At 30.1% G+C, this 23,827-nt stretch overlaps 1 protein-coding gene across 1 annotated transcript; it reads left to right on the plus strand.

Annotated features, from left to right (window-relative positions):
* Nucleotides 1–9,235: 9,235 nt before the first annotated feature.
* On the plus strand, nucleotides 9,236–17,109 carry LOC100798986 (uncharacterized). Its single transcript, XM_003518630.4, has 8 exons — nucleotides 9,236–9,456; nucleotides 9,558–9,651; nucleotides 10,366–10,491; nucleotides 10,627–10,785; nucleotides 14,199–14,317; nucleotides 14,469–14,660; nucleotides 15,192–15,282; nucleotides 16,850–17,109. Exons 1-8 carry the CDS (start codon nucleotides 9,302–9,304, stop codon nucleotides 16,928–16,930), a joined length of 1,017 nt encoding a protein of 338 aa, XP_003518678.1. The 5' UTR covers nucleotides 9,236–9,301; the 3' UTR covers nucleotides 16,931–17,109.
* Nucleotides 17,110–23,827: the final 6,718 nt, after the last annotated feature.

Raw genomic sequence — 23,827 nt, forward strand, 5'->3', positions numbered from 1 at the left:
TCTTGACATCTTCAATAAGCTGGAGATCACCATTCTCTTTAGAGAGACTTTACAACAGATGCCTTTATATACTAAATTTATGAACGACCTCCTAACAAAGAAAGGGAAATATATAAACAATGAGAGTATAGTGGTAGAGGGAGATTGCAGTGTAGTGATCTAGAGGAAGCTACCACACAAGTTCAAAGATCCAGGAAGCATGACCATCCCATGCTCCATTGGGGATGTGTCCGTAGGGAAGACTCTCATTGACTTAGAAGCAAGCATCAACTTGATGCCCATTATCCATGTGCCAAAGGATCAAAAATATGAAGATAGCTCCTACAAGGATGACACTCCAGCTAGCAGACCATTTCATGACAAGACCGCTTGGGGTAGTTGAAGAAAATACTGAGATCCCCTTGATTTTGAGTCGACCATTCATGCTGACTGCAAAATGTGTTGTGGACATGGAGAATGGCAACTTGGAGATGAGTGTGGAGGACCAAAAAGCCACCTTCGACTTGTGTGAGGCGATTGAGCATCCCAGTAATAACAAGACTTGTTTTAAGGTGGAGGAAATTAAGCAAAAATCTAATCTTGTTGGGTGGTACCTGAATTATGTGTTTCTAGAAGAAGATGAAGCCAAGCCAGTTGTGAATCCAACATACTCTTCTAGTGTCTTTCTAGGACCAAAATAGGCTAGGACCCAAGCCACTCCAGACATTCCACCAGCTCCTCCACCAGCGGTTCCTCCTCCAGACGCCTCTCCTCCACCTACCGACCAAACTTCTTTGCCTTCTTCTCAGTCGGAACAACTCCTCCCTATGCTACATAGCCTCCACCACAGCCAGTACCTACTGATGCAAAGCCTCCAACATCTCTCCCTCCAGCAGCCAGTGATGACAGTAGAGACATTCCTAGCCTAGGTTGCTTGGCCAGGAGTCTAACTTTCATCTGTTAGGGGGGTGACACCTCTAGTGTTGCTAATGATGATGCCACAAATGTCAAAGCTGATGATTATTATGTTGCAGACATTAGTGATGCTCATAGAGCTTGGGATCCAGGGCCCACATAGGATTGAGGCCTATTTTGACCAGGATTTTTTTCTTTATTTTTCTTTTTATTTATTTTAATTTCAGCAATTAATTCCATTAGTTTAATTTCAGTCGTTGAATAAAAATTGCATGATAGGCATAGGAAATCAGTAATTGGTTGTGCCTTGTTCTGGATAAATTGATGCATGAGATACACTTTGTACTGATGAGATAATGGTGAAGGTTCTGATTCTCATGAGCAAGCATCATTGTGAGTGATGAAGTATGAATCGAAAGCACAAAAGTGAAGAGGTTAACACGTCTGAACAGAAATCATGGTATGGTAAGTCGAACACTTCATAAATGCTCGGTGAGATGTGTGACCTTATAACTTTGAGAGAACATTTATCCTTAATTTCCTGATTTTGCATGATTCTTAAACTGTGAGTACATACATAAGGTGGAAATGATCAAGGCCTTGTTTGATTTTCTTAGCCACCGAGCCAAACAACCAACTTGTTACCAGAATGAATCCCTTACACCTTGTTGAGCCTAATGTAATAATATATTTTTGAAACCTGAGCCGAATGAAATTAATGACCACCTTAACTTAGGTTGTAAGAAAGAACAGGTCAAGACAAATTTACCCCTGATTTAGGGGAGGAGGATTTTTGGTTTTGGGTGAAAATTTTTGTTTCAGGAACATCAATAATAGCACATACTCAAATGTAAATTATGATAAGTTGCTACAGTACCAGTTTAATTTTGTTTCTATTACAAAAAAAACCTTGTGTTTCAAATAAAGAGCTGATAGCAACTAAGTGCCAAATAAATTTTGTGTCCTGAAGGCAGGAAAGTTGGGGGCTGTAAAATATAAAGTCATGGGTTATCAGAAAAACATGAGGTAGGTGCTCTCTTAGAACCCAATTTTGTTTCCAAAGAAAAACCATGAGTTCTTTGCTAGCCCAGTCACATTACAAGCCTAAAAAGTCCTTAGTGATCCACAATATTTATGTATGATTGCCTTAACTGAGAAGAAGTGCAAAGTTGGGAACATGAGTTCAATTGTTGAATTTTAAAAAAATTTAGCCGAGACACTTGTACGCTGGGGAAACACTAGCCTTGTGAGGAATGAAGTGTTGTAATTTTGCCTTGGTGAAGTTTTATTAGCCAAACCTTTTTCATCTCCATGTGCATTCCTTCATACTTCCATCACAAGATCAGGACAAATGCGAGCTCAGGATCAATCAATGAAAGGTTTGAAAGGATTCGCAATTATCTTGTGTGTTGGTACATTTAGAACTTGTCTTTTGCTTGAAGAAAGCAAATGTTTTAAGTTGGGGGAGTTGATAGCTACGAAATTTGAGTTAATTTGATAGTCTATTTTGGCTAAGAATGCTTGCAATTTCTTTACTTTACTATTATTTTTAATGAAATAATAAAGAAATTAATATCTTTGTAGTTTTTTATTGGTAGAAGTCAAAAGAAGAATATTTTAAGTGCTTTAGAGGAAAATTGATGCAAAAATTGGAAGAAAAAGCCTTGAAGAAAAGTTGGAAGAATTGGACAACTCGCTTAGGGCGCGATACCGACGCGTGCTTGCTTAGTGACCAGCTCACGCTTAGCACGAAGAAGGCGCACGAGAAAGCCTAAGGTTGCAATTAGCATGCAAACTGCGCTAAGCGCATGATTAAACCGTCATTCTCGCTAAGCCCAGGAGTGCACACTCAGCGCGAAGTCAACATGAAAAGTAAGCTACCTTAGGCCTATAAAAGAAATAGGAAGCATAAGGGAAAGACACACTGAGTCTCAGAGATTTCTAGCGAAGAAATCCAAAGCATGAGCACCTCTAATAGGGGAAACCCTCCTTCTTTATCCATTCCTCCCTTTCTTTCTTCTAGTCATCTAGCCCCTTCTTCCATCCAAATTAGCCTCTGAAGTGTAAAGCCTCTCATGACTATGAGAGGCTAAACCCCCTTTGTTGGGAGCCTGACAGACCAAACTCTTGTAATATAACTCTTTTCCATTATCTATTTAATGCAATCTTGTTTCTAGTATTCTTCTCTATGCTTTTTTGTTTATTATGACCTAATCATCCATATAATGTTTAGAAGGTAATGCACTGAAAAATGATTATTTTCTAAAGAACTGGGGAAGGGTATCTAAATAAATTCATTGCTAGAAATAGATTGATATTTGTTTTGCCCAATTTATGCATCTCTAATCTTAATGAGGTTTATTATTTTTATCTTTGTAAAGAAATTTGGGAGAAAAGAATAAATAAATTAGGCTCTTCGTGCGGGAAACCAAAGATAGAGTGTCTTAGTAGACGTGGGTGAAAACAAAGACTTCATTAAATAGAGAAAATTGTTTACATTAAATTACAAGTAGTTTTGGCATGCTAGGTTCCAACATTATCATATTCTGAATTCATCCTTCTGCACTTAAATCATTATTTATTTTTCTTGTTATTTCTTTCTTTTTCCTTTTACTCCAATTTTCAAACTTACAATTCCCTATCTTGTCTACTTCTAATTGTTTAATAATTGAGTTTGCATCACTTAAGTAAAACCAAAGTCCCTGTGGATTCGACACTTGGACTTCTGAGTCTTTTACTACTTAAAACGAATTGGTACACTTGCCAACGAGTTAACAATAAGAAAGGGAATGGAGGAAAGGAATGACTCCCAATGCTTGTTTCTCCTTCTTCTAGCATTTGCCTTCTATAAGGAATTGTATTCTCTTGAAATTTCTGTGTGTTTTTTCCTTCTTCTCTCTTCTTCTTTTATAGGTGCAGATTAGCGGGCTCCTTGCACTAAGCCCACCTTTACTTTCTTGAATTAGATTGTTTCCTTAATTAGCCATGCTTTCCTTAATTATTCTGTTTTCCTTAATTAGTTTGTTTTCCTTAATTAGCTCTACTTTCATTAATTAGCCCTACTTTTCTTAATTAGCTTACTTTCCTTAATTAATCCTGTCTTCCTGAATTATCCTACTTTTTTGGGTTTTATTTTACTCATTAAGCATTATAAATTCATCACTTTTAATATTTTGTGCACAAAAACTTAAATGATGTTAATTTGCTCAAAAAGGAAAAATTACAAATTCTTATATAATTTAACCCCAAAATATACTAATAATTAGTAGTTATCAAATATATGTCTCGTATAGCCTGTCAAACATAGATATCTCCTTTAGAGTTCCCACTCAATAGTCCTGTAACCACTTCTTGCTTTCCATGCCCCAAGTGATGCTCACCCATTTCCACCAATCATCATTAGTTTGCCTAGTCTCTTGTTTTTTTATCTTGCCAGACCATTGTGTCTTTCTCCCCCTCAAGAACCACCTTTGCATAAGGCTTCTTTCCACCCTTTTCTTCTGTCAAGATTCTATTTGTTCTTTATACCCAATATAAGAAGTACCCTCCCCACCATTGCTATGTTTTTTACCTCCCTACTCAGTTTTCCCCTTAGCACTGTTAACAAACATTTTCTTATTTCCAATATAAATTTGGTCCAATTGTTTTTCCTACAGTTTATCATCTTTCACTCCACGAAAGCAAAGAAATCCATAGCAGTGACCACCTTTATTTCACTTGTTAGCTATGTAGATTTCCCAAACATTTCCTCACCTCCTAAATATTGCCCACATGTCTTCCACCCTATCATCATAAGGGAACCAAGAGAAAAAATAGGCAAATACATCCTTAGCATGCCTCCAATTCCTATGATTGTTTTGACCATGTCTATTCCTTTTTCCAAATCTTCTCTTTGGTGTCACCAGAGTCCACCTCTTATCTCTCTCTCTCTCTCTTTTCTCGCTCATCTCTCATATATTATTATGGATTGAAATTGTTTAACACTCTTAACAACTTAATTGCTTAAAGGGATAAGAATTTTAGATATTCAAAAAACAATTGATAAAAAAATGAATGCTACCAAAATATAAAAAACGTTAAGATCAATAGTAATTAATGGACAAAAAAACTTCATTTGAATTAAATAATTTGAAATGTTATTTTTTTTATTGAGTAATATATAAGATTTTCTTTTCATATACCTTCTTGTTTTCATTATAAATAGAGAACCAATCTTCATTCTTTTTTTTTCTTCATCTAATCAATTTTGTCTCCTTGAAATACGATGGTAAGTATAAGATCATCTTCTAAAAAAAATTACACAAATTTTTACTTATACATGCCTTTTAGATTAATACGTATTTTTTATATATCAAATTTATTTTTTTAATTTTTATTACTTTAGTCATATTATGAGATTTTTCTTGCCTGTTCTAATGTAAAAATGTAAAAAATGGAGTTTAAAAATAAAATAAAATAAACTATTTTTCAATACTTTGGTGTTTTTTAGAAATTAAAAAAAATTAATTATAATAACCACTATGCATAAAATAATTGTTGTAACCACCAATGCAATTAAAACTATTAAATATTATAAATAATGTCTCTCCACTATAATATAATATAAATAGCAACTAGACTGTGGCTTTTAGTTTCTGGACTATTTCCCTTTTTATACTCATGGTTCCTACATTTCTCTCTTTGAGTAACTCATGCTTTCAACCTTAGCACGACTATAGGTAAATAATTTTAAATAAATTTTATTTTAAATCTAATTTGTGTTATTTTCTCACTTTTCTTCATATTTTTTTCCTTCTTTCAATTGCGTTTGTAGAAATATTATATCACTTACAATTTAGGTGAGTTTTGTTTTTTCTTTCAATTGCAATTGTTGGATTTGATTTCATGTATAATTTTTATCATTTTTTCTTCAAACAATCTGATACGGTATTATTTCTATTCTATGTAGGACAATTGTTGTTCTACAACCTTACCCCATTTCATAAATATCAACATCTTTTATTCAATAAGGGTGGTGACTGTTGTTGAAGAAAAAATATTAATAAATAATCACACCAATAAACTAAAACTATGTTTAATGATTTTGAGAAAATAACTATAGATTTTTAGTATTGATGTATAAAGTTAATAAATTAATAAAAAAATATTAATTATAAAAATTAAAATAAGTAAATTGAAAATTTACTCTTAAGTAATCAAAACATAACATTAAAAGCATTCATACATAATAAACAATTATTTAATTCATCAAGACTAATATAAGTGGTTAGATTAGTTAATATGTCATAAGTTTTAATTTTATTTCAAGATTGCCCATGACATCAAATGATTTAAGAGATGATTATTTTTTCAAGATAATTTTTTTAACCAATGAGTATACATTGCTTTGTTGATAGTTCAATAAGTACACACATTTTCATGAAGAAATGAGTGCATATCATTGACAGACATCATAATTAATTAGGGATAAAAAGAAAATTTAACAATAATGTACTCTTATGTTTCTTATAATTAGGACAAAAAAATCTTACATTTTATTTCTTATATATATGACCCAAGGTAGTATTAAAAATAAAAAAATATAACATTGATTTGTTGAAACTTATGTCATCATAAATAAACATTACAAATATAATCATCCAACATTAAAGACAAATCATTAAATAGGTGCAAATCTATCCTACTAATTAAAGCACCAAACCCCACAGAATATCAATAAGCAAATACTTATCCTCCCGTGATATTTTGTTGGATGCTTGTTGGGTCTGAATCTATTTTGTCATTCCTACTTGAGATTTACTTTTAACATAAAAATATAATTACATTCATGATAATTATGATACAATTTTGATAAAATTAAGTTAATAATAATATAACAATAATAAACATAAATAGCATCATTTATAGGTGATCAATTAAATAGTTCATAATCTGTAATACTGATTAAATTTAACATAAAGAAATAAAAAATATACAAATCGGATAATAATAATAATAATAATAATAATAATAATAATAATAATAATAATAATAATAATAATAATAATAATAATAATAATAATAATAATAGTATTTTTTTCTGAAAGTCAATAATAATAATAATAATAATAATAATAATAGAAAAATGAATAAACTTTAGAATTTTATTAGAATAATGTTGAGATAAATTTTTCATAATTTATTGAATACTTTATAAAAATTAATTTTTTATATATTATTTTTTATGAAATAAATATTTTTTATTTGTTAAGTAAGAAGTTGAATTAATAAGATGTTTCCCAAAAATTTATTAATGTATACTATTTTTTAGAATATTAATTTACACTCTTAAAACACACATTATGAATTAAAAATAATACTTACCATGTTTAATAATTTTTTTACAAGTATCACGTTAAATGAAAAAAAATGTTTAAATGTAATTTTATTTCTTTTATTTTTTTAAAATCTGTAATTTGGATGCCTATTTCAAAATAAAAATATTTAGTTTTCTTTTGAAATATATCATTTTAATTTTTTTTTTATTTTAAAATAAAGACATTTAGTCTCACATGTAAAATTGGTGAATTTGATCTTTATGTGAAACTGAAAGGGTAACATTTAAGATATTAATATTAACTATGATGTAGATTAAATAAATAATATAATTTTGAATCACTTAAAGTTAATTTCTTATTAATCAACTTTTTTTAAATTTGATAAAAAGGTTAGAATTGTGAATTTTACAAAGCTAAACGATTAAATGTTTCTATTTTAAAATAAGAAAATAAAGTTAAATGTTTTTAAAAATATAAGGATTAAATGTCTTTATTTTAAAATTGATTGCTTGACAACTCTCAATTTAGATAAAGCTTGAGAAACTTGAGTGTCTTTTCATATTGGATGTCATGCAACTAATTTAAAAAATAACATTTTACATTAATTATATTGACAATCAATGCAAAAAATATTAATTTTTATTAAATAATTAATAAATGTAATGAAAATTGTATTATTATTTCATTTTAAATAGTTTATGAACTAAGTTAAATTTTTTAATAATTAAGGGATAAAATTAAACCTTAAAATATAATTAAGGAATGAATCGTATAATTAAATTTTTTTCATCCTAATTTTTTTTTATCTTTCCAAATGTTTTCTTTGTTCCCACGTTCTGGGAATCGTAGTGTTGGTGTTGTGCTGTCCTGGCAAGGCGAGAGGGACAACGTTGACAAATCCACGAACTGAGTCGAAAGAACAAAGATAGAGACTGTGATGTTGTGGGTCGCGATGCGACACGTGGCACAGTTAGGATCATGTGTTACACGTTTGATTCCTCTAAAATAATAAAGAATTTACACACAAAAAATTAAAGTATAAAAAATATAGTTTTGATTGAAAAACTAATAATTAAAATTAAAATAGTTACATAATTTGTTACGTAAAATATAATTGAAAAAATAAAATATACATTAACCACAACGATATAAAGTATTTTTGTGCTGTCATTTCATTATAAATTATTAGAATGTTTTTTATATTCTGCTTTAATTTAATTTTTTATTTTTATCTTTTAAATTAACATACCATTGATGTATGATAAATTTACTAATTTTAGTAATAACTTAAAAATCATATTTAACATGATTTTTTAATTAACTGGGTAAAAATTATATTAAGAAGGCATTCTATTAAACTAAAAATAATTATATACTTATTAATTATAATAATATTTTTAAGAGAAAAAAGTTATATATTAATAATGTAAAAACTCATTCAATTAAAAATAAAAAATATCATATGACAGTATTTTAAAAATCTTATTAATAATGATTTTTGATTGGTTGAAAGTTTAAACTCATATCTTAAAATTGTTTTACACTTTCACTATAAAACTTATTTTCTAATTAGTAATTATTTTTTCCTTAAAATAAACATGTTACTTTAAAGTTATAATAATAAAAGTACGAAAAAGTAATAATAAGGATTAATTGTATTTTTTATTACACTTAATTTTTTAATTTTTAGTGAATTTATCCTTAATAAATTAATATAAAGTATTTTATCTTTAACTTTTAAAAAATATGAATTTTACCTCTCATAATTTTATTTCTACTATAATTTTCCTTTTTACTCTAATTTTCTTTTAATTTTTTTTAGTAAATTTCGCACCCATTTTTTTGATGAATTTTTTTAAATTTTTTGATAAATTTTACGATAAATTTTTATGTTTATTAACCGTTAAATAATCAGAGGTAAAATTCGGAAGTTTCTTAAAAAATAAAAATAAAATACGCCAAAAGATAAAGTTAAAAAAAAAAAAACTTTTTGATAGGAAACCGGTGATAAAAAATGCTATTAAATCCGATAATAATAATACATAAACTTAATGGGCGGTGGGTGAGTGGAGAAACAGAACGGTTCAACCATGGCCACGTTACAGTGCAACTGCAATTCTCTTGCACTCAACAAACCCAGTTATTCCAGAAGAAGAAGAAGACAATTTCTTCAACCCCTTTTCTCATCCACTCGTTTTGTTTCAAGCAATTCAATCTGCACAAGTTCCAGTGCCACAACTTCAAGGTCAGTAGTTTCTTCGTGATCAGTGTCCATTTTGAATTTGTAGTTATTAAGGTTTAAGATTGGAGGAGGAGTATTCAATCAATGATGAAGTTCATTTGCAGGTGGGGTTGTGCTGTTTCTGCTGTTGTCTCAGAAGAGAACGCTGTTGGTTCCTCTTTCTCTGCAGCTGATGTCTTCAAACTCACGTATTTAGAGGTGACTTTTACATGTGTTTGCAACAGTGAAAAGAAAATGAGTTTGAGGGAAAAGTTTTGAATTTAAATTGAAAAGAAAACGAAAATTTTTAACTTGTTTTTTTTCCTCAATTATCTTCCTTATGCAAATATACTGATGTGGAAACCGGAGATATAAGGTTGATTGGGTGATTAAGATAAAAGGGAAGGAGGAAAAGATTGTGAGTTCCATCCCTCCCGACAAAAAACTAACAATTAACATTTGCTGATAAAAAAAATTGATGTGGAAACCAGAGGGGTTGGCATTAGCAGAAGGGGCTAATCCCAATAACCTGGCGAACCTAGATTCGAATTTTTTCCAGGACAAGTGTTCATATTTAGTGACCGATAGTACCTCGAACAAAGGATTGCCTCCAAAGTAGGATTCCTCTGGGGAACCAAAAATAATACTGATATGGTTCTTAGGCTTGTTTTTATAAATAATTATAAAATTAGCATATTACTTTTACTTTTTTTTTTGCAAATTAGTGAAAACTACATTTTATTTTTTGTATTTTCTAGTATAAAACTTTGAAAAGAAGAAAAATAAAACTGAAAACAATGTAATATTTTTGTAATTATTTATGAAAGTGGGAGGTGGAAATAGAAACTGTTTTCTCAAGTTGAGCAAAATCTTGGTTTGTTTTAAGTTTTGTTGCTTTCCACTTTCCTTTGATGGGTGAAGTGTTGAATTTAGGGAAACAGTTGGATCTGGAATGTGGGTGGGATAAACATATTGGTTGATCCTATTTTGGTGGGCAACTTGGATTTTGGAATTCCTTGGCTATATGATGCTGCTAAGAAAGTGTTGCAGAAGTTCCAGGTATCTTTTGATGGATGCTAGTTATTTGTTGATTTTGATTACCTCTTTATTATGCTTGTGCTGTCATGTTCTTTAACTTCAACTTGAGGAAATTCATGATCTTGCTATAACCTGTGTGCTTCTTCTATAGTGCAGCTCAGTGATCTTCCGGAAATCAATTGCTTACTCATTACTCAAAGCCTTGATGATCACTGCCATTTGAAGACCTTAAAGCCTTTCTCTCAGAAATTCCCAGATATTAGAGTTATAGCAACCCCTAATGCCAAGGGCTTGTTGGATCCTCTTTTCAGAAATGTAAGTATATTTTTTTCTTCTTTTCCCCTACTTTTCTTTTCTTTGGCCGGTGACAACTCTAGTATATATATTTGAATTTAAACCTTGGCTTAATGACTTCATCTTGATATATCTAATGTATATAGTTTGATTGCACATAGATGTTGGTTAGAGGATTTGAATGATACAATGATTTGATGTTCTTATGTAGATTATTATATCATTGTGAAGTGGTTTAAATTGTTCCAAATGAGAGCCTCCACTGCTATGTCAAACATTTATTGCACTTAGGAGGACCTGATATGAGAACGGTTAATACTAAAGCTCTTGCTTAGTGTTCAATGTTTAATATCAAGACAAAGTACTGGAACCTAAACCTTGGGCATTTGAATGAAAATCCTACTGTTTCTGATCCTTAATTAGTTCATGACAAAGCATGCATTCTTTGTTTGAATATTTAACAAATTTGGAAGGAAATTAGGCTTTTTTTGCACTCTCTGTCTCGTTTTATCTGATCTAATTCTTTTGATGGACTTACCAAACTGATTTTGGACAAGACAGAAAAAACACAAAAATTTGATAAACCTCAGATTTACTTTTCATAAGGTATGCCCATGTTACTTGGGTACAATCGTCAATAAAGGTAACAAACCATTTTGCGCCAGATATAAATTCCACAACTGGTCCTCACACATCAGAATGTATTAAATCAAAAGGAGAGGAACTTATATTATTACTAACAGGAAAAGATGCACGATGGTGCTTTGGCAACTGACAAATATCACAATTAAATGACTCAATAGACTCTTTTGTAAACAAGTAAGGAAATAAGGACTTAAGAAGACTAAACTGAGGATTCCCAAGTGGTTTGTGGTGAAGCCATATTTGAGAGGTAGCCCAAGTGTCTGACTTTGCTTGTTGGCTTTATGGTAACTTTTGATTCTGGTCGTGGATCTTCTTGTGCTCCAAGAAGAACAACCCTGAATGCACCCTGCTCTTTAGCAATTAAAATTGTCTTCCCTGTGGCAAGGTCCTGCAAGAAACAATGAGAATGGAAAAATGTCACTGAACAATTCAAGTCTCTAGTAAGCTTGTGTATAGAAATAACATGAGGCTATTAGCCAATTTTGGAACATGTAGAACATCATGTAAGAAAAAAGAGGGGGCTCTATTTGAGTGCTTCCTGAGCCAGTTATGGGCACATTATCTCCATTGGCAACTGTAATGAGTTGCCTATCAGACTCTCTTTAATATGAAGCAAAGAGTGCAGGGAAGGGGGTCATGTGATCTGTTGCCCCATAATCAAGAATCCAAATTTCCTGAGAAACAAGGACAAAGGTATTGGATGAACTCTTACCCTTATTGGACAAGGTACAAAATCCAGAAGGCTTACTCATGGACTCAATCAGCATCCTAAGGCGATCAATCTCTTCCATGCAGGCTTTAATATCCTGTTCAGGTTGAGATTGGGTAGCTGGTGGATCTGCTTCCTAAGACTAACAATTTCCTCTATTCCTCTTTTTGCCCTACTCCTATTTTTTTTAATTTCTTCTGCTGTATGCCTTCCAAACCCAAGTCTCATGACTAAGTTGGACTGGGCTAGGTAATTTGTGAAACCTGACATTACCCTCCCCTTCAGCAACAAGCTTGTCCTCAAGGCTTACACCAGGAAACTGATTTTTAATCGTAACTGCATCTTCCCAAGTTGCCTCCTCAACAAGTTTCCCTTGCCACTTGATCAACCAGTAAGGAACAACAATCCCATTTTTCTGCCTTTTCTGTACTACTAAAATCTATTCAGGGAAGATACTGTCAAACACTTCCACTTCCAAACCTGCAGATAAGTTTGTAGTTGTTATGTAGTTTCCAATGCCAACAACCTTTTTGAGTTGAGAAATATGAAAAATAGGGTGATTTTTGGACTGTAGAGGAAGCTTCAACTGATATGCTACTGTCATATCTTCTCATTTTGGTGGGGTCCATAAAACTGAGCAGCCAATTTGGGATTTTTTGTGCCACACTATGTTGTCTATGGGGTCTTATAGCTTAAGAAAGACTCAATCTTCCACCTCAGGATTGAAAACTCCTCTTCCTATCTGCATACTTCTTGCTGTAGATGTTACCTTAAAGGCCTGAGTGCCTCATCCCTGTCAACAAGCTCCTTCACCATAGATTCTAACTTTTGTTTCTCCAATAACATACTGCACCAGTGTAGGAGGTTCTTGCCATACTTTTTGAAAGGATTAACTCCTCTAGTGACATGAAGAGTGGTGTTATACCGCTATTCTGTCCAGTGCAATCAGCTACTCCAAGTCTTAGGTTGTTCAGAACAAAAACACTCAAGTTTCCTAACAATTATTGATAATTTCAGTTTGGCCATCCGTTTCAGGATGGTAACAAGATCATTCTTGGTTTGGTGCCTTGTGATTTGAAAAACTGAGTCCAAAAATGGCTGAGAAAGAGGGGATCTCGATCACTTATTATGGACTTAGGAATACTGTGCAATTCAAGTAAATATTCTTTAATTTAAGAACTTTTTAGAGTGAAAAGAGTAAAATGATAGATTTTCACAAAATCATCCTGGCGTGTATCAATTCTTATAAGCACTATATAACTCTCTTAATTCAAAAATGAAAACTTAACCCTCCCTTTCCTTTTATTCTAAAACCCTCCATCCAAACATTCTCATGTGACAAAGATAATAGTTTTTTGGATAAAATATGTTAGTGATCCCTAATAAATACCCGAATTTTGTGTTTGCTCCCTAATAAGTTTTTCTTCATTTTTGCTCCCTAATAAAATAAAAAAATTTGTCTTTGATTCTTGACACTTAATTTTATTCCCTATAAATTAGCAAATTTTGTATTTACTCCCTGATAAATTTTTTTCATTTGTTATTAGTCCCTTTGAAAAAGACTAAAAACAAATGAATATTTTTTATCAGGGAGTAAATACAAAATTCGCTAATTTATTAGGGACTAAAAAAAGTGCTAAGCACCAAACACAAAATTGTTGTTTTATTAGGAATTCAACACAAAGAAAATTTTTATCATGGAGTAAACACAAAATTTGGGTATTTATTAGGGATTGAAAATATATTATAGCCTAGTTTTTTTTAGTGACTTTGGTTCTCTGCTTTCTCCCTTGGAATGTAAGTTTCTCTAAGCAAGATGATTTATATGCTTGATTTGTCTTGTGTGTCATTGATTTTATAACTGCACAGCTACAGGTGTTTCTGTGCTTTTTCCCTCCACTGTTTCTATAGTTGTGTCGTCTTTTTCCCAATCCCTCATATGGATGTTGTTTACCTGACATCCCCCACCTTAATTCTGCTCTTCACTATATCCTGTCAACATATAGCATGCACAGATTCAGTCATAATTGAATTGTTTGGTTTGCCACTCAAGTTTTCACTTAGTTTCTGTTATTTTCAGGTTACATATTTAGAACCTGGGGAGAGCTCGGATATTGAAACAAATTATGGTTCTAAGATAAGTGTTAAGGCTACAGCAGGACCAGTTCTTGGACCTCCATGGCAACGTCCAGAGAATGGGTAAGTACTGTCAAAGCTTTTGTGGATATTTTTTTCTTATGTCTTTGTGTTTTAGGTTTTATATCCACCTTATTTATTGATGAATTATCCTTTAATATCATAATTGAAATGCTATTTAACAGAATTTAATGGTTTTGCTGCATGTGTATAGGTATATTGTTACATCCCCACAAGGCCAATTGTCTCTCTACTACGAACCCCACTGTGTATATAATCAAAGTTTCACTGAGAAGGAAAGGGCAGATATTGTGATAACACCAGTCATAAAGCAGCTTTTGCCCAATTTTACCTTGGTTTCGGGACAAGAAGATGCAGTGAAACTTGCAAAGCTGCTTCAAGCCAAGTAAACTTCTTTTTTTACAGGCGGCATCATATAAAAAAAAAAGCTCTTCAATTCAAATGCGTCATTGTAACAGACCCAAAACAATTCATTCATGGAAAAGACTGAAATATGAAAATTGTAACTTCTGATACTAGAACTAAATTGTCTACAGTTACTTAGAAATCACAATATTCAAACAAGGTATTTGCATGAATAGCTTTTGGGGTATGGAAAAAAGGAAATAAATAGGTAAAAAAAACTATTTCCAATTTAGGGACAATGAACCACTCAAGTAATTAATTACATCAATTAGTAGTTACTCCTTTACTCCTCTTTGAATATCGTTAATTAGTTAAATGGCTAACTGTTCCTAAATTGAAAATATTTTCAAGAAGTCCTTTTGGTAATTTTCCCTGTAATTTTGGTTCCTTTGGAAGAATACATTTGAACTTCAGCTCATTTTATTGATTGTGACCTTTTATAATTTTTTCTTAGAAGTGTAGTTGTATTTCATATTCTTCTTAACATAAATGTTCTTTCCTTGTTTGATAGGTTCATTGTGCCAATGAAAAATGGAGACCTAGATAGCAAAGGGCTTCTTGCAAGCTTAATTAGTGGTGAAGGAACAGTGGAATCATTTAAGGTTAGATTCTTTTCTGTTGTCATTGATAAATTTCTATATATATCATTTCTTTTGTGTCCATAAAAAAATTATCATTTTTTCGCGCTAACAGTAACCTATTGGAGCCTGGAAAGCAGGCAGGTTGACTGAACATGATAGAGAAATTGGTTGAATAGGATCTGTGTTCTGGCTTTGAGAACAGAATGAACGTGTCACTTTCTCCAATGCTTATAGCGTGAATGTGGGATGGGTACTGCCAGAATTACTTTTGTGGATAACCGTTTGATATGTTTTTTTTGTAAGTTTTGATACCACTGATGGGTTTTTTTAATACTCTGTATGGACATAGTGTGTGAGTGTGTGTGTTTGTCACAAGTTTTTATGAAAAACTAGCAAACCTTTCAGGTGGGGTAATTTTCCTTATGTCATAAACATCTATTTATAGACCTAGCATCTTAATCTTAAAAGAGGAAACAAATCCTAAATATTCTAAACAAATTCATAATATTTTTAAATCTAAATAATATCCTAAAGATTTGAAACAATTTACAAATTCTTAAAAGATAAACTAAACTAAAGATATCACATATTCTCAACGCCATTGGAGGCTGTCTACCTGAGCCAATGGAAGAAAGCCTATGGTGATAAATTTGAGGACACCATCCACATAATTTTCTTGATTTTGTTCAGTCATCAACTAGCTTGATCATCTTTAGCTTCTCCACTCAGCTAGCTCACTTCCCCATGTGGGTGAATTTTTTTGGTTGCTTGGTTCTATATAAGTCCTTTGGAGGAAGCCTTAGGCAATGAATCTTATCATACTTCTGCACGTAGTTTTCTAGCTCTTCTGTTCAATCCTCAACTGGATTTATCAGCTTTAAGTTCTTTACTTCCAGCTTGACCATTTCCCTACGAGTCTACAAGAGTCTTTTGGAATGAAGCACTCTTCCTTGGTTGTCTAGAGAGGGTGAACATGAGAAGGGTTTTCTTACTATTAGGAAAAGTATCTCATTTTTTTAATAGAACAGAATGGACATGTTTATGCTTAGGCTTTTTCTAACCTTGTTAATTTTACTTTATTCCTATGGTGTTCATCCATGGCTGTTTCTAATTCCCCTTTTATGTCTGTCATCTAACTCAAGGGCCCTCGCATACAGCAACCACCTAGTTTGTATTCTTTATCATAAATTAACCCGTATAAGGTTTTTCTTTTGACTTTGAATTGCTTGATAAATGATAATCAATCTCTCTTTGACTATTTGCCTTGAATAACTTAAACCAAGTCAGACTTCAATGACATTCTGATTAAAGGTCTTAATTGCATAGGACTAAGTAAAGGCATCTATTGTTGGTAGGTTGTGGTGTACATTTGTCCTTTTTGAGACACTCATGTGCTCCTTTTATTAATGAGTTTCTTGGATTTATTTACCACATTTTCATTTCTACGTATTAATTTAATTGTTTTTTTCCTTCTTTTACACTCTGTGTATTGTGGAATACGTATTAAAATTCCTCTACAGGTTGTACTTTCTTTCGAGTTACATATTTGTTGTATGCTAAATGTTTCTATCTCGGACAACCAATGCAGGAACTTTTATTAAAAGAACTACCAGATGCAAAGGTTGTAGAACCTACCCCAGGAGTACCAGTGGAAATTTCAGCAAATTAAAGCTGAAGTTATTTTTATCCCCTTTGCCCCCCCACTTCTTAATTTTTCTTTGGGGGTCAAATGGCACAACAGTGTTTTCAGGCAAAGTATACACTCTCTATGATGCAAGACAAACACTTTTTCTCACATCATGATTACTTCTTCCCCTATATAATATATGTGTGGTAGTTTATAAGCTATATGTGTGATATATCAAAGTTGTTTGTTAGTATATCTTTGAACTGCACTTCTATTTTATGTATATAAAAAAGAAACACTGAGTAGTAAAAATCTACAAAGTTGGGTATGATATGTCTTCTTCAAAAAACCTTGTTCTGAGAGAACAAATCCACACACAAAAAGATAGGGACAACTTGAATGTTAATCTAATCAAAATTTATTTCTCAACTTAGTTTAAGATTATTTCTATTTAAACCTCCTATCTGGATACTATTCTTTCCTTAATGGGCTTTGTTATTTTCACTGGTTTTTGTTGAGTTTCAAGGACATTTTTTAAAAATTGGGGTGTGAACTTGACAAAAATAGATGTGAGGATAGAATAGTCCTTCCTTAACCCAGATAAGGTTATTCTTTCTGAACCTTCCTGTAGGGCCCCTTCCTCAATCCTAAAACAATGCAGAGTTGTTATTGACCCCAACACCTTTGTTATTGGTCCCTACCAACATTCAAAATATTTAAAAATATCCTTTCTCACAATGTCCAATGAAAGCACACCTTTGGTTGCATTAGTGGAGATGTGAAAAATATTGTGTAACGAAAGTGTGATTTTGTTGTACATTTTTTTTAGCACTCCACAAGTGCAATAGAATCGTAATTTTATTATGTGACTAGGTTTGCGAAATAAATGCTTAATAGGATCATGATTTTATTGTGTAAGCGGGAAGGCAAGTTCTGTAACATAACAGGATCGTGATTATGTTAGATTGCCACAAAATAAAAATAATAAATGAAATTATGGTTTTTTTTGTGTAATTTGTACAATGAAATTGTGATTCTATTGTGTTGACAAATATAAAAAAAAATAAAAAATACTGTGCACAAGGGAGAGTTACATGAGGGAAGATAGAGAAAGAGGAAAGCAAGGAAGAAAGGGTGGTGCTAATAATTGGAAAGAGTATTTTGGTCTTTGCCATGTTCTGATAGGGTCAATAGCAACTCCCAACAATGTGTTGCCCTTCTTTGGGTTTGGGCCATTTGGGCTTAGCTTTGGACTTATTTGTTTTCTTTGATTATAAATCTTGTTAGTATATGTTTTAGACCGAAAAGTGTCACTGTAGGTTCTTTTAGGAAAATAAGGATGTAACTTTTTTAAAAAGAAAAATGAAAATACTGTTATGAAATTAATAAAAAGATATATTGAATATTTAAACAAAATATTTTCTAAAAACCATCTAATAAGATAATGGGTACCAACTAAAAAATAGAAAACAAATTAAAATTCTTCTAAAAAAAAATTATTATTATTATTATTATTATTTTACTTGTTTGATTTTGTATTTAATTTGTTACTCTAAATTAATAAGTGATAGCTGGTTTATTTTAATATATGATTTTTCATTTTTTTTTACTAACAAAATTTTCATTTTATTATTAGTATTTGAGATAGCTTGATATTCCAACTTGATTTTCTTATCATTTGAAAATACTTTTTTAATATTTAAATGAAAATACTGTTTTTCATTGGTGACTACCGACTTTAACTTTCTGGAATTTTATAAAACAAAAGTAAAATTGGTTTTAAATTAAAAGTGTTCATTTAGTTATTACATATTAATAATTTCCATTAGATTTAGAGCTGCTCACATTTTTAGGGAAGACCATCACCATGCCAACCGTATTTCCAATTTTGTTATTGATAATACACAATCTTTTTTGTGGGATTCTGTACCTCCTTTTTGTTCTCAGCCTTATGCCCCAAATTTGAAAGGGTTTGCCCGAGTATAAATTTTCTTTTCCTTAACATGGATTTTGGTATAGTCCTCCATGGTGTAATTTGTTATCTCTTTTATCTTAAATAAATTTAGGTTGGCTTGGCAAAGGATCTCTAGGGGTAGGTGCATGTTAACCTGGTTGGGATGAGCCTCCCTTTTTTTATGTCTTTGCCTTCCCCTTTAAAAAAAAATTGTATGGAATTATATTATAAAATCTTTAATAAAATTGGTGTATTCTTTCCTGACGTTGAATGATAGCAAATACTTTTCTTACCTAAACTTTTACATTAAAAAGATTGATACCTAAGAATTTTGTTGATATATATAGCTAATTTTAATCTTGAGTTTTGCTAAAGTTAAGAGATAAATTACATCACCAACCAAAAGAGATTGCACTTGCACAGTTGGTCAAGTAGCACAAATACACCATACATACTAATTAAGGCTGATTAATTGATCAATAGGTATTGAAAATTAATGGAATCGCGCGTTCGGATAAACTTAACATGCGAATGGAATCAAATTTGGGGTTTAAACATTTCCATGAAATCACTATGTAAATAAAAAAGTATGGTTAACAAGTGTCTTTTAAGTTTTGGTTAAAGAATTAAAAAAAATTAAATTATAAGATAGCTAAAAAAATTTATAAGTAGTATAATTTTGTGTATCTCAATAAAAATATTTTTTTTTTAATTTCCTTAATCAATATCTTAAGGATATCGGTTAGCATTACTTCAAACACCATTTATTTCATATTTAATAAGATTCAAATTTTGAATCACAAATCACTATTGTGTTAATTCTTGTTGATAGTATATGAACTAAATTAATTACACAGGTGATTAGGAAAATCGCAACTTTAATGGCTCATAAGGAAAGAGAAGCTCAGAAGAGACAAGAGTTTGCATGATTCTCGTGGAACTCACGCTAAAAGTAGCACGTTTACGTACCTTCTAAGTTTTAACTCAAGGAAAAGCAAACTTGTGTTGAGGTTAGAAGAATATTCCTTATCGCTGCATTATGCTCTTCATAGTCATCATGTGAAGATTAATTATATATATTCAGAAAGAATGCATCAAATAAACTCAAAGAAGACTTTCCTATCTTATGCACCAAGTGTCTTTCATAGTGGACCCATTGTTCCAGGAGCATCTGTGGTCCCTTGAGTTTATTGGTTGGTTGGCTTCAAATAATTATTTTAATTTTATATTTTAAAATTGATAATATTGTTTATAATTTCCTTCTTTTTTTCATTCTTTAGGACAAACTCTAAATGGATTTGATCTAACACTACATGCATGCGGCTTTATCAACAACTCTAAATATTGGAAAAATAAGAACATGTAGAATCCTATGATCGATCGATATCTTTGAACCGTTTATGCTTGTCCTATCTGGTAGATTGCCCCTTCTTATCATATCATTAGTTGCATGGTAAAACCAAAATACAACAAATTAGCCAACACACCTAAGTATGAAATCACTCTTTAATTAATTGGTTGGAGCTCTCACTAACTTGCACCGTTGAGTGTCTTTTACTCGAGTACGTATATTGATTCTTTTACCACTATTACACGTATGATTTTAAACAATATTTTTTTATCTATTTTTTGCAACATACAATATACACAATATTCAACAAAATATTGCATAAACATATTAATAATATTTATTTATATTTGATAATATATTTTTAAATATTGTAAAAAAAATTAACTAACATTTTTACTAAGGGCTAAACAAAAAAATGTTGCCAAAAATTATGTGTTGTAGTGTATAAGGGAAGAGGAGTTCACACATATAATGTTGGAGGATATATATCAACAAACTGATGAGTCATGATCAGGGACGGATCTACACTTGCAACAGTGGGAACAATTATCCCCACTAAAAAATTATAATTTTCTTATTATTATATATTATTAATATATTTTAATTATCTCATTATATCTAATATATTATATACTAATATTTGTACTCACTTTTGAATAATTGACCATAATTTTTTCACAAAATATTCTTTAAATTTTTCTTTTATAACATATGTATTAATTGAGAAAATCCATTATTTTTATGTTCATTAAAGATATAATTTAGGTAATTATAAGAGGTATTTTTTTAGTTTTCATTTTTTTTAACTTAGGTTGTATTTGATTTAGGGAGGGAGGAGAAAAAATTTGTGGATCTCATGCACCTTTTACACTCTAAGTACTTTAATTTAAAAAATTGTTTTTTATTTTTATCTTCTAAACTAAACACAACATTAGGTTATTTTTTATGTTGTTAGCTACATGTAGGGTTTTGTTTAGTAATTTAATTTTAAAAAATATATATATAATTTTGGTCTTTTATTTACTTTTTAAGTTTTAGTTTTGTTATAATTCACTTCTAAAAGTTTCATTTTTAATCTTTTCTCTATTAAAATTTAATCTTTTTGTATTATTTGCGGACACAATACATAAAAATTAGCTAATTAGATTCACTATATAAAAACTATGGATCTAAACCAATGTTTCAATTAAAAAAAGAAACATAATCAAGATAAAAATTACATAATAGTATATTATTATCATTATAAATTTATGTGTTTGTTCTCACAACTTAAAATTTTTGGATTCGTTACTGGTGATAATGTACGTATGGCAGTATATGCGAGCATATATATGTAGTTACATGTAACTCTAAAAGATCAGGGGCAACTATATTTGAAGAGCGTTTGAATCTAGGAAGAGAATAGCAGTTTTGGAATTGAATATAAAATGCAAAGAAAGATAAAAAGAAATCAAGAGATCACAGAGTTGGGAAAAAAGAAGAAGAAAGATAATTAGAATATTTAATAAATAGATAGCTAGAAATTTTTTTGAGAATTGATCATAATTATAATGTAGAGAATAATTGCATTTCAAAGTAAAATAAAAACTAATCAATAAAATATTGAAAATATATTATAATAGTAATTTAAATTATTAATAAATATAATTTTTAATATTAAATTTTATTATATCTTAAATGATTAGCAACTATTTATTTGACTTAAAACTAACCATCATCTATCTCACATCCTTAATTATAACTTGAATTAACTACTCAATTCCCAAGTTAATATATACAGTCCCATTTTTCCCCTAATAATTTCTTTAGAATGTTAAATGTGTTAAAATACTTATAATTTAATAAAAATATGTATTTAATAAGAGGTTATTGTATATGAACTTATGTTATCAAAACTTAATTCAGTAAAACTATTTTAACAAATTTAACTATTATTATTAATTATTACTATTATTATTATTATGAGGTTTGTATGTCACTTTCATAAATTTTATTTTACAATTTTAATAAACTCTTAAGTCAGTACAGTTATTTGAATAAATTTCACTATTATTATTATTATTATTATTATTATTATTATTATTATTATTATTATTATTATTATGAGGTTTGTATGTCACTTTCATAAATTTAATTGAACAATTTTAATTTTCAATAGTGTTTGTATCAGCTTTATAAATATTCTTCCGATCACAAACAATAGCCGAATCTATTAAATGAAGAAAATTGTGATTGAAATAAGCTAAAGTGTGAAAATCATCAAAGTTAGGTTTCAACACCTCAACATTATATACGAGATTTTTTATAAAAAAAAAAAAAGTAATTAAACTGAATCAAATTTTGTATATAAATTAGAACTAAATAGTTTCTAAACAAATGAAAGGATCAAAAAATTGTTTTTAACTTGTACACAAAAAAATTGATTCATTTTATTTCTTTAATTTCTATTATAACTTTGTAAGTGTTCATTTTTATTTTATTTTAGTTTATATAAACTGTCTCTTACTCTCTCTCAAGGTGCTTCCACCAAGGATCCTAGTGTTATGCGGCTCTCTTGAGAAGTTATAGGGACAGTGAACTGTGGCTTTGACAATCAATAGCTTTGGAATTTCATCCGAAACACTAATGTAATTAATGTATAAACTACTTCTTCTATGTATTACACTCAATTATCTAATTTATTAACATTAAAAAATAGTTAATTTAATTGATAACAATAAATTTATTTTAAATTTATAACTTTTTTAAAAACTGTCCATATTATTAATGTTTTTCTCTCTTATAATGATTTATAAATACATTTTTTTCTTTTAATGATGAGTATTTTTAGTTTAAAAATAATTAATATAATAATTATTATAGATTGAATCTTACATAAAAAATAAATATCATTTTAAATTTATCTTATAAATAGGAATGATGGGAGTATTTTTTTTTTTTAAAGGAATGTATAAGCTACTACTACTATAAACTATCCTTTCTCTCAAGGTCATCTTGCAATATATTGTACCTTTATTCGGTTACCTTTTGATAAGGTAACTTTCGTTCACGAATGAAAGCTGATGATTTTCTTATAATTATTCAACTTATTGAAAAGAATTATGAGTACATATCGATAAGGATGAAAATGAGTCAAGCCTCATTTCTTATGCATTAAACACGCTTAGTTTATTTCTTAAATATTAGATTTGATCTGACATTTTTTAAAAGTCTTGTTGATTTGAACGGGGGGTTATTATATTTAAAACAGGTATACATTTATCATGTTTTTTTTTTTTATTTAAAGGAGAACATAAACATTTATTAAGATTCACCTAATGGTTGGAGATAATAAGAAAAACTAAATGCATAAAAACTTAGGTCGGATCTTTAATAAAAGAGAGGGGGAATGAGATGTTTATTTGATTTGGTTAAAAGAAAGGGAAATGACCAATTTGGTTAAAAGAAAGGGAAATGACCAATGGGAGATCCTGGTCATCTTATTTTGTTAATAGAAAATAGATATATGAATATAATATAATTTTATACTTTTATACAAAATGGAGGAGAGGAAAAGTATATAAGATAAAAAAAAAAAAAAAAACATTCTCATAACAATTTAGTTTTCAAAATTGAAAAATTATAAAGAATATTT

The sequence above is a fragment of the Glycine max genome, chromosome 2, assembly GCF_000004515.6.
Source record: "Glycine max cultivar Williams 82 chromosome 2, Glycine_max_v4.0, whole genome shotgun sequence".
Taxonomy (NCBI): domain Eukaryota; kingdom Viridiplantae; phylum Streptophyta; class Magnoliopsida; order Fabales; family Fabaceae; genus Glycine; species Glycine max.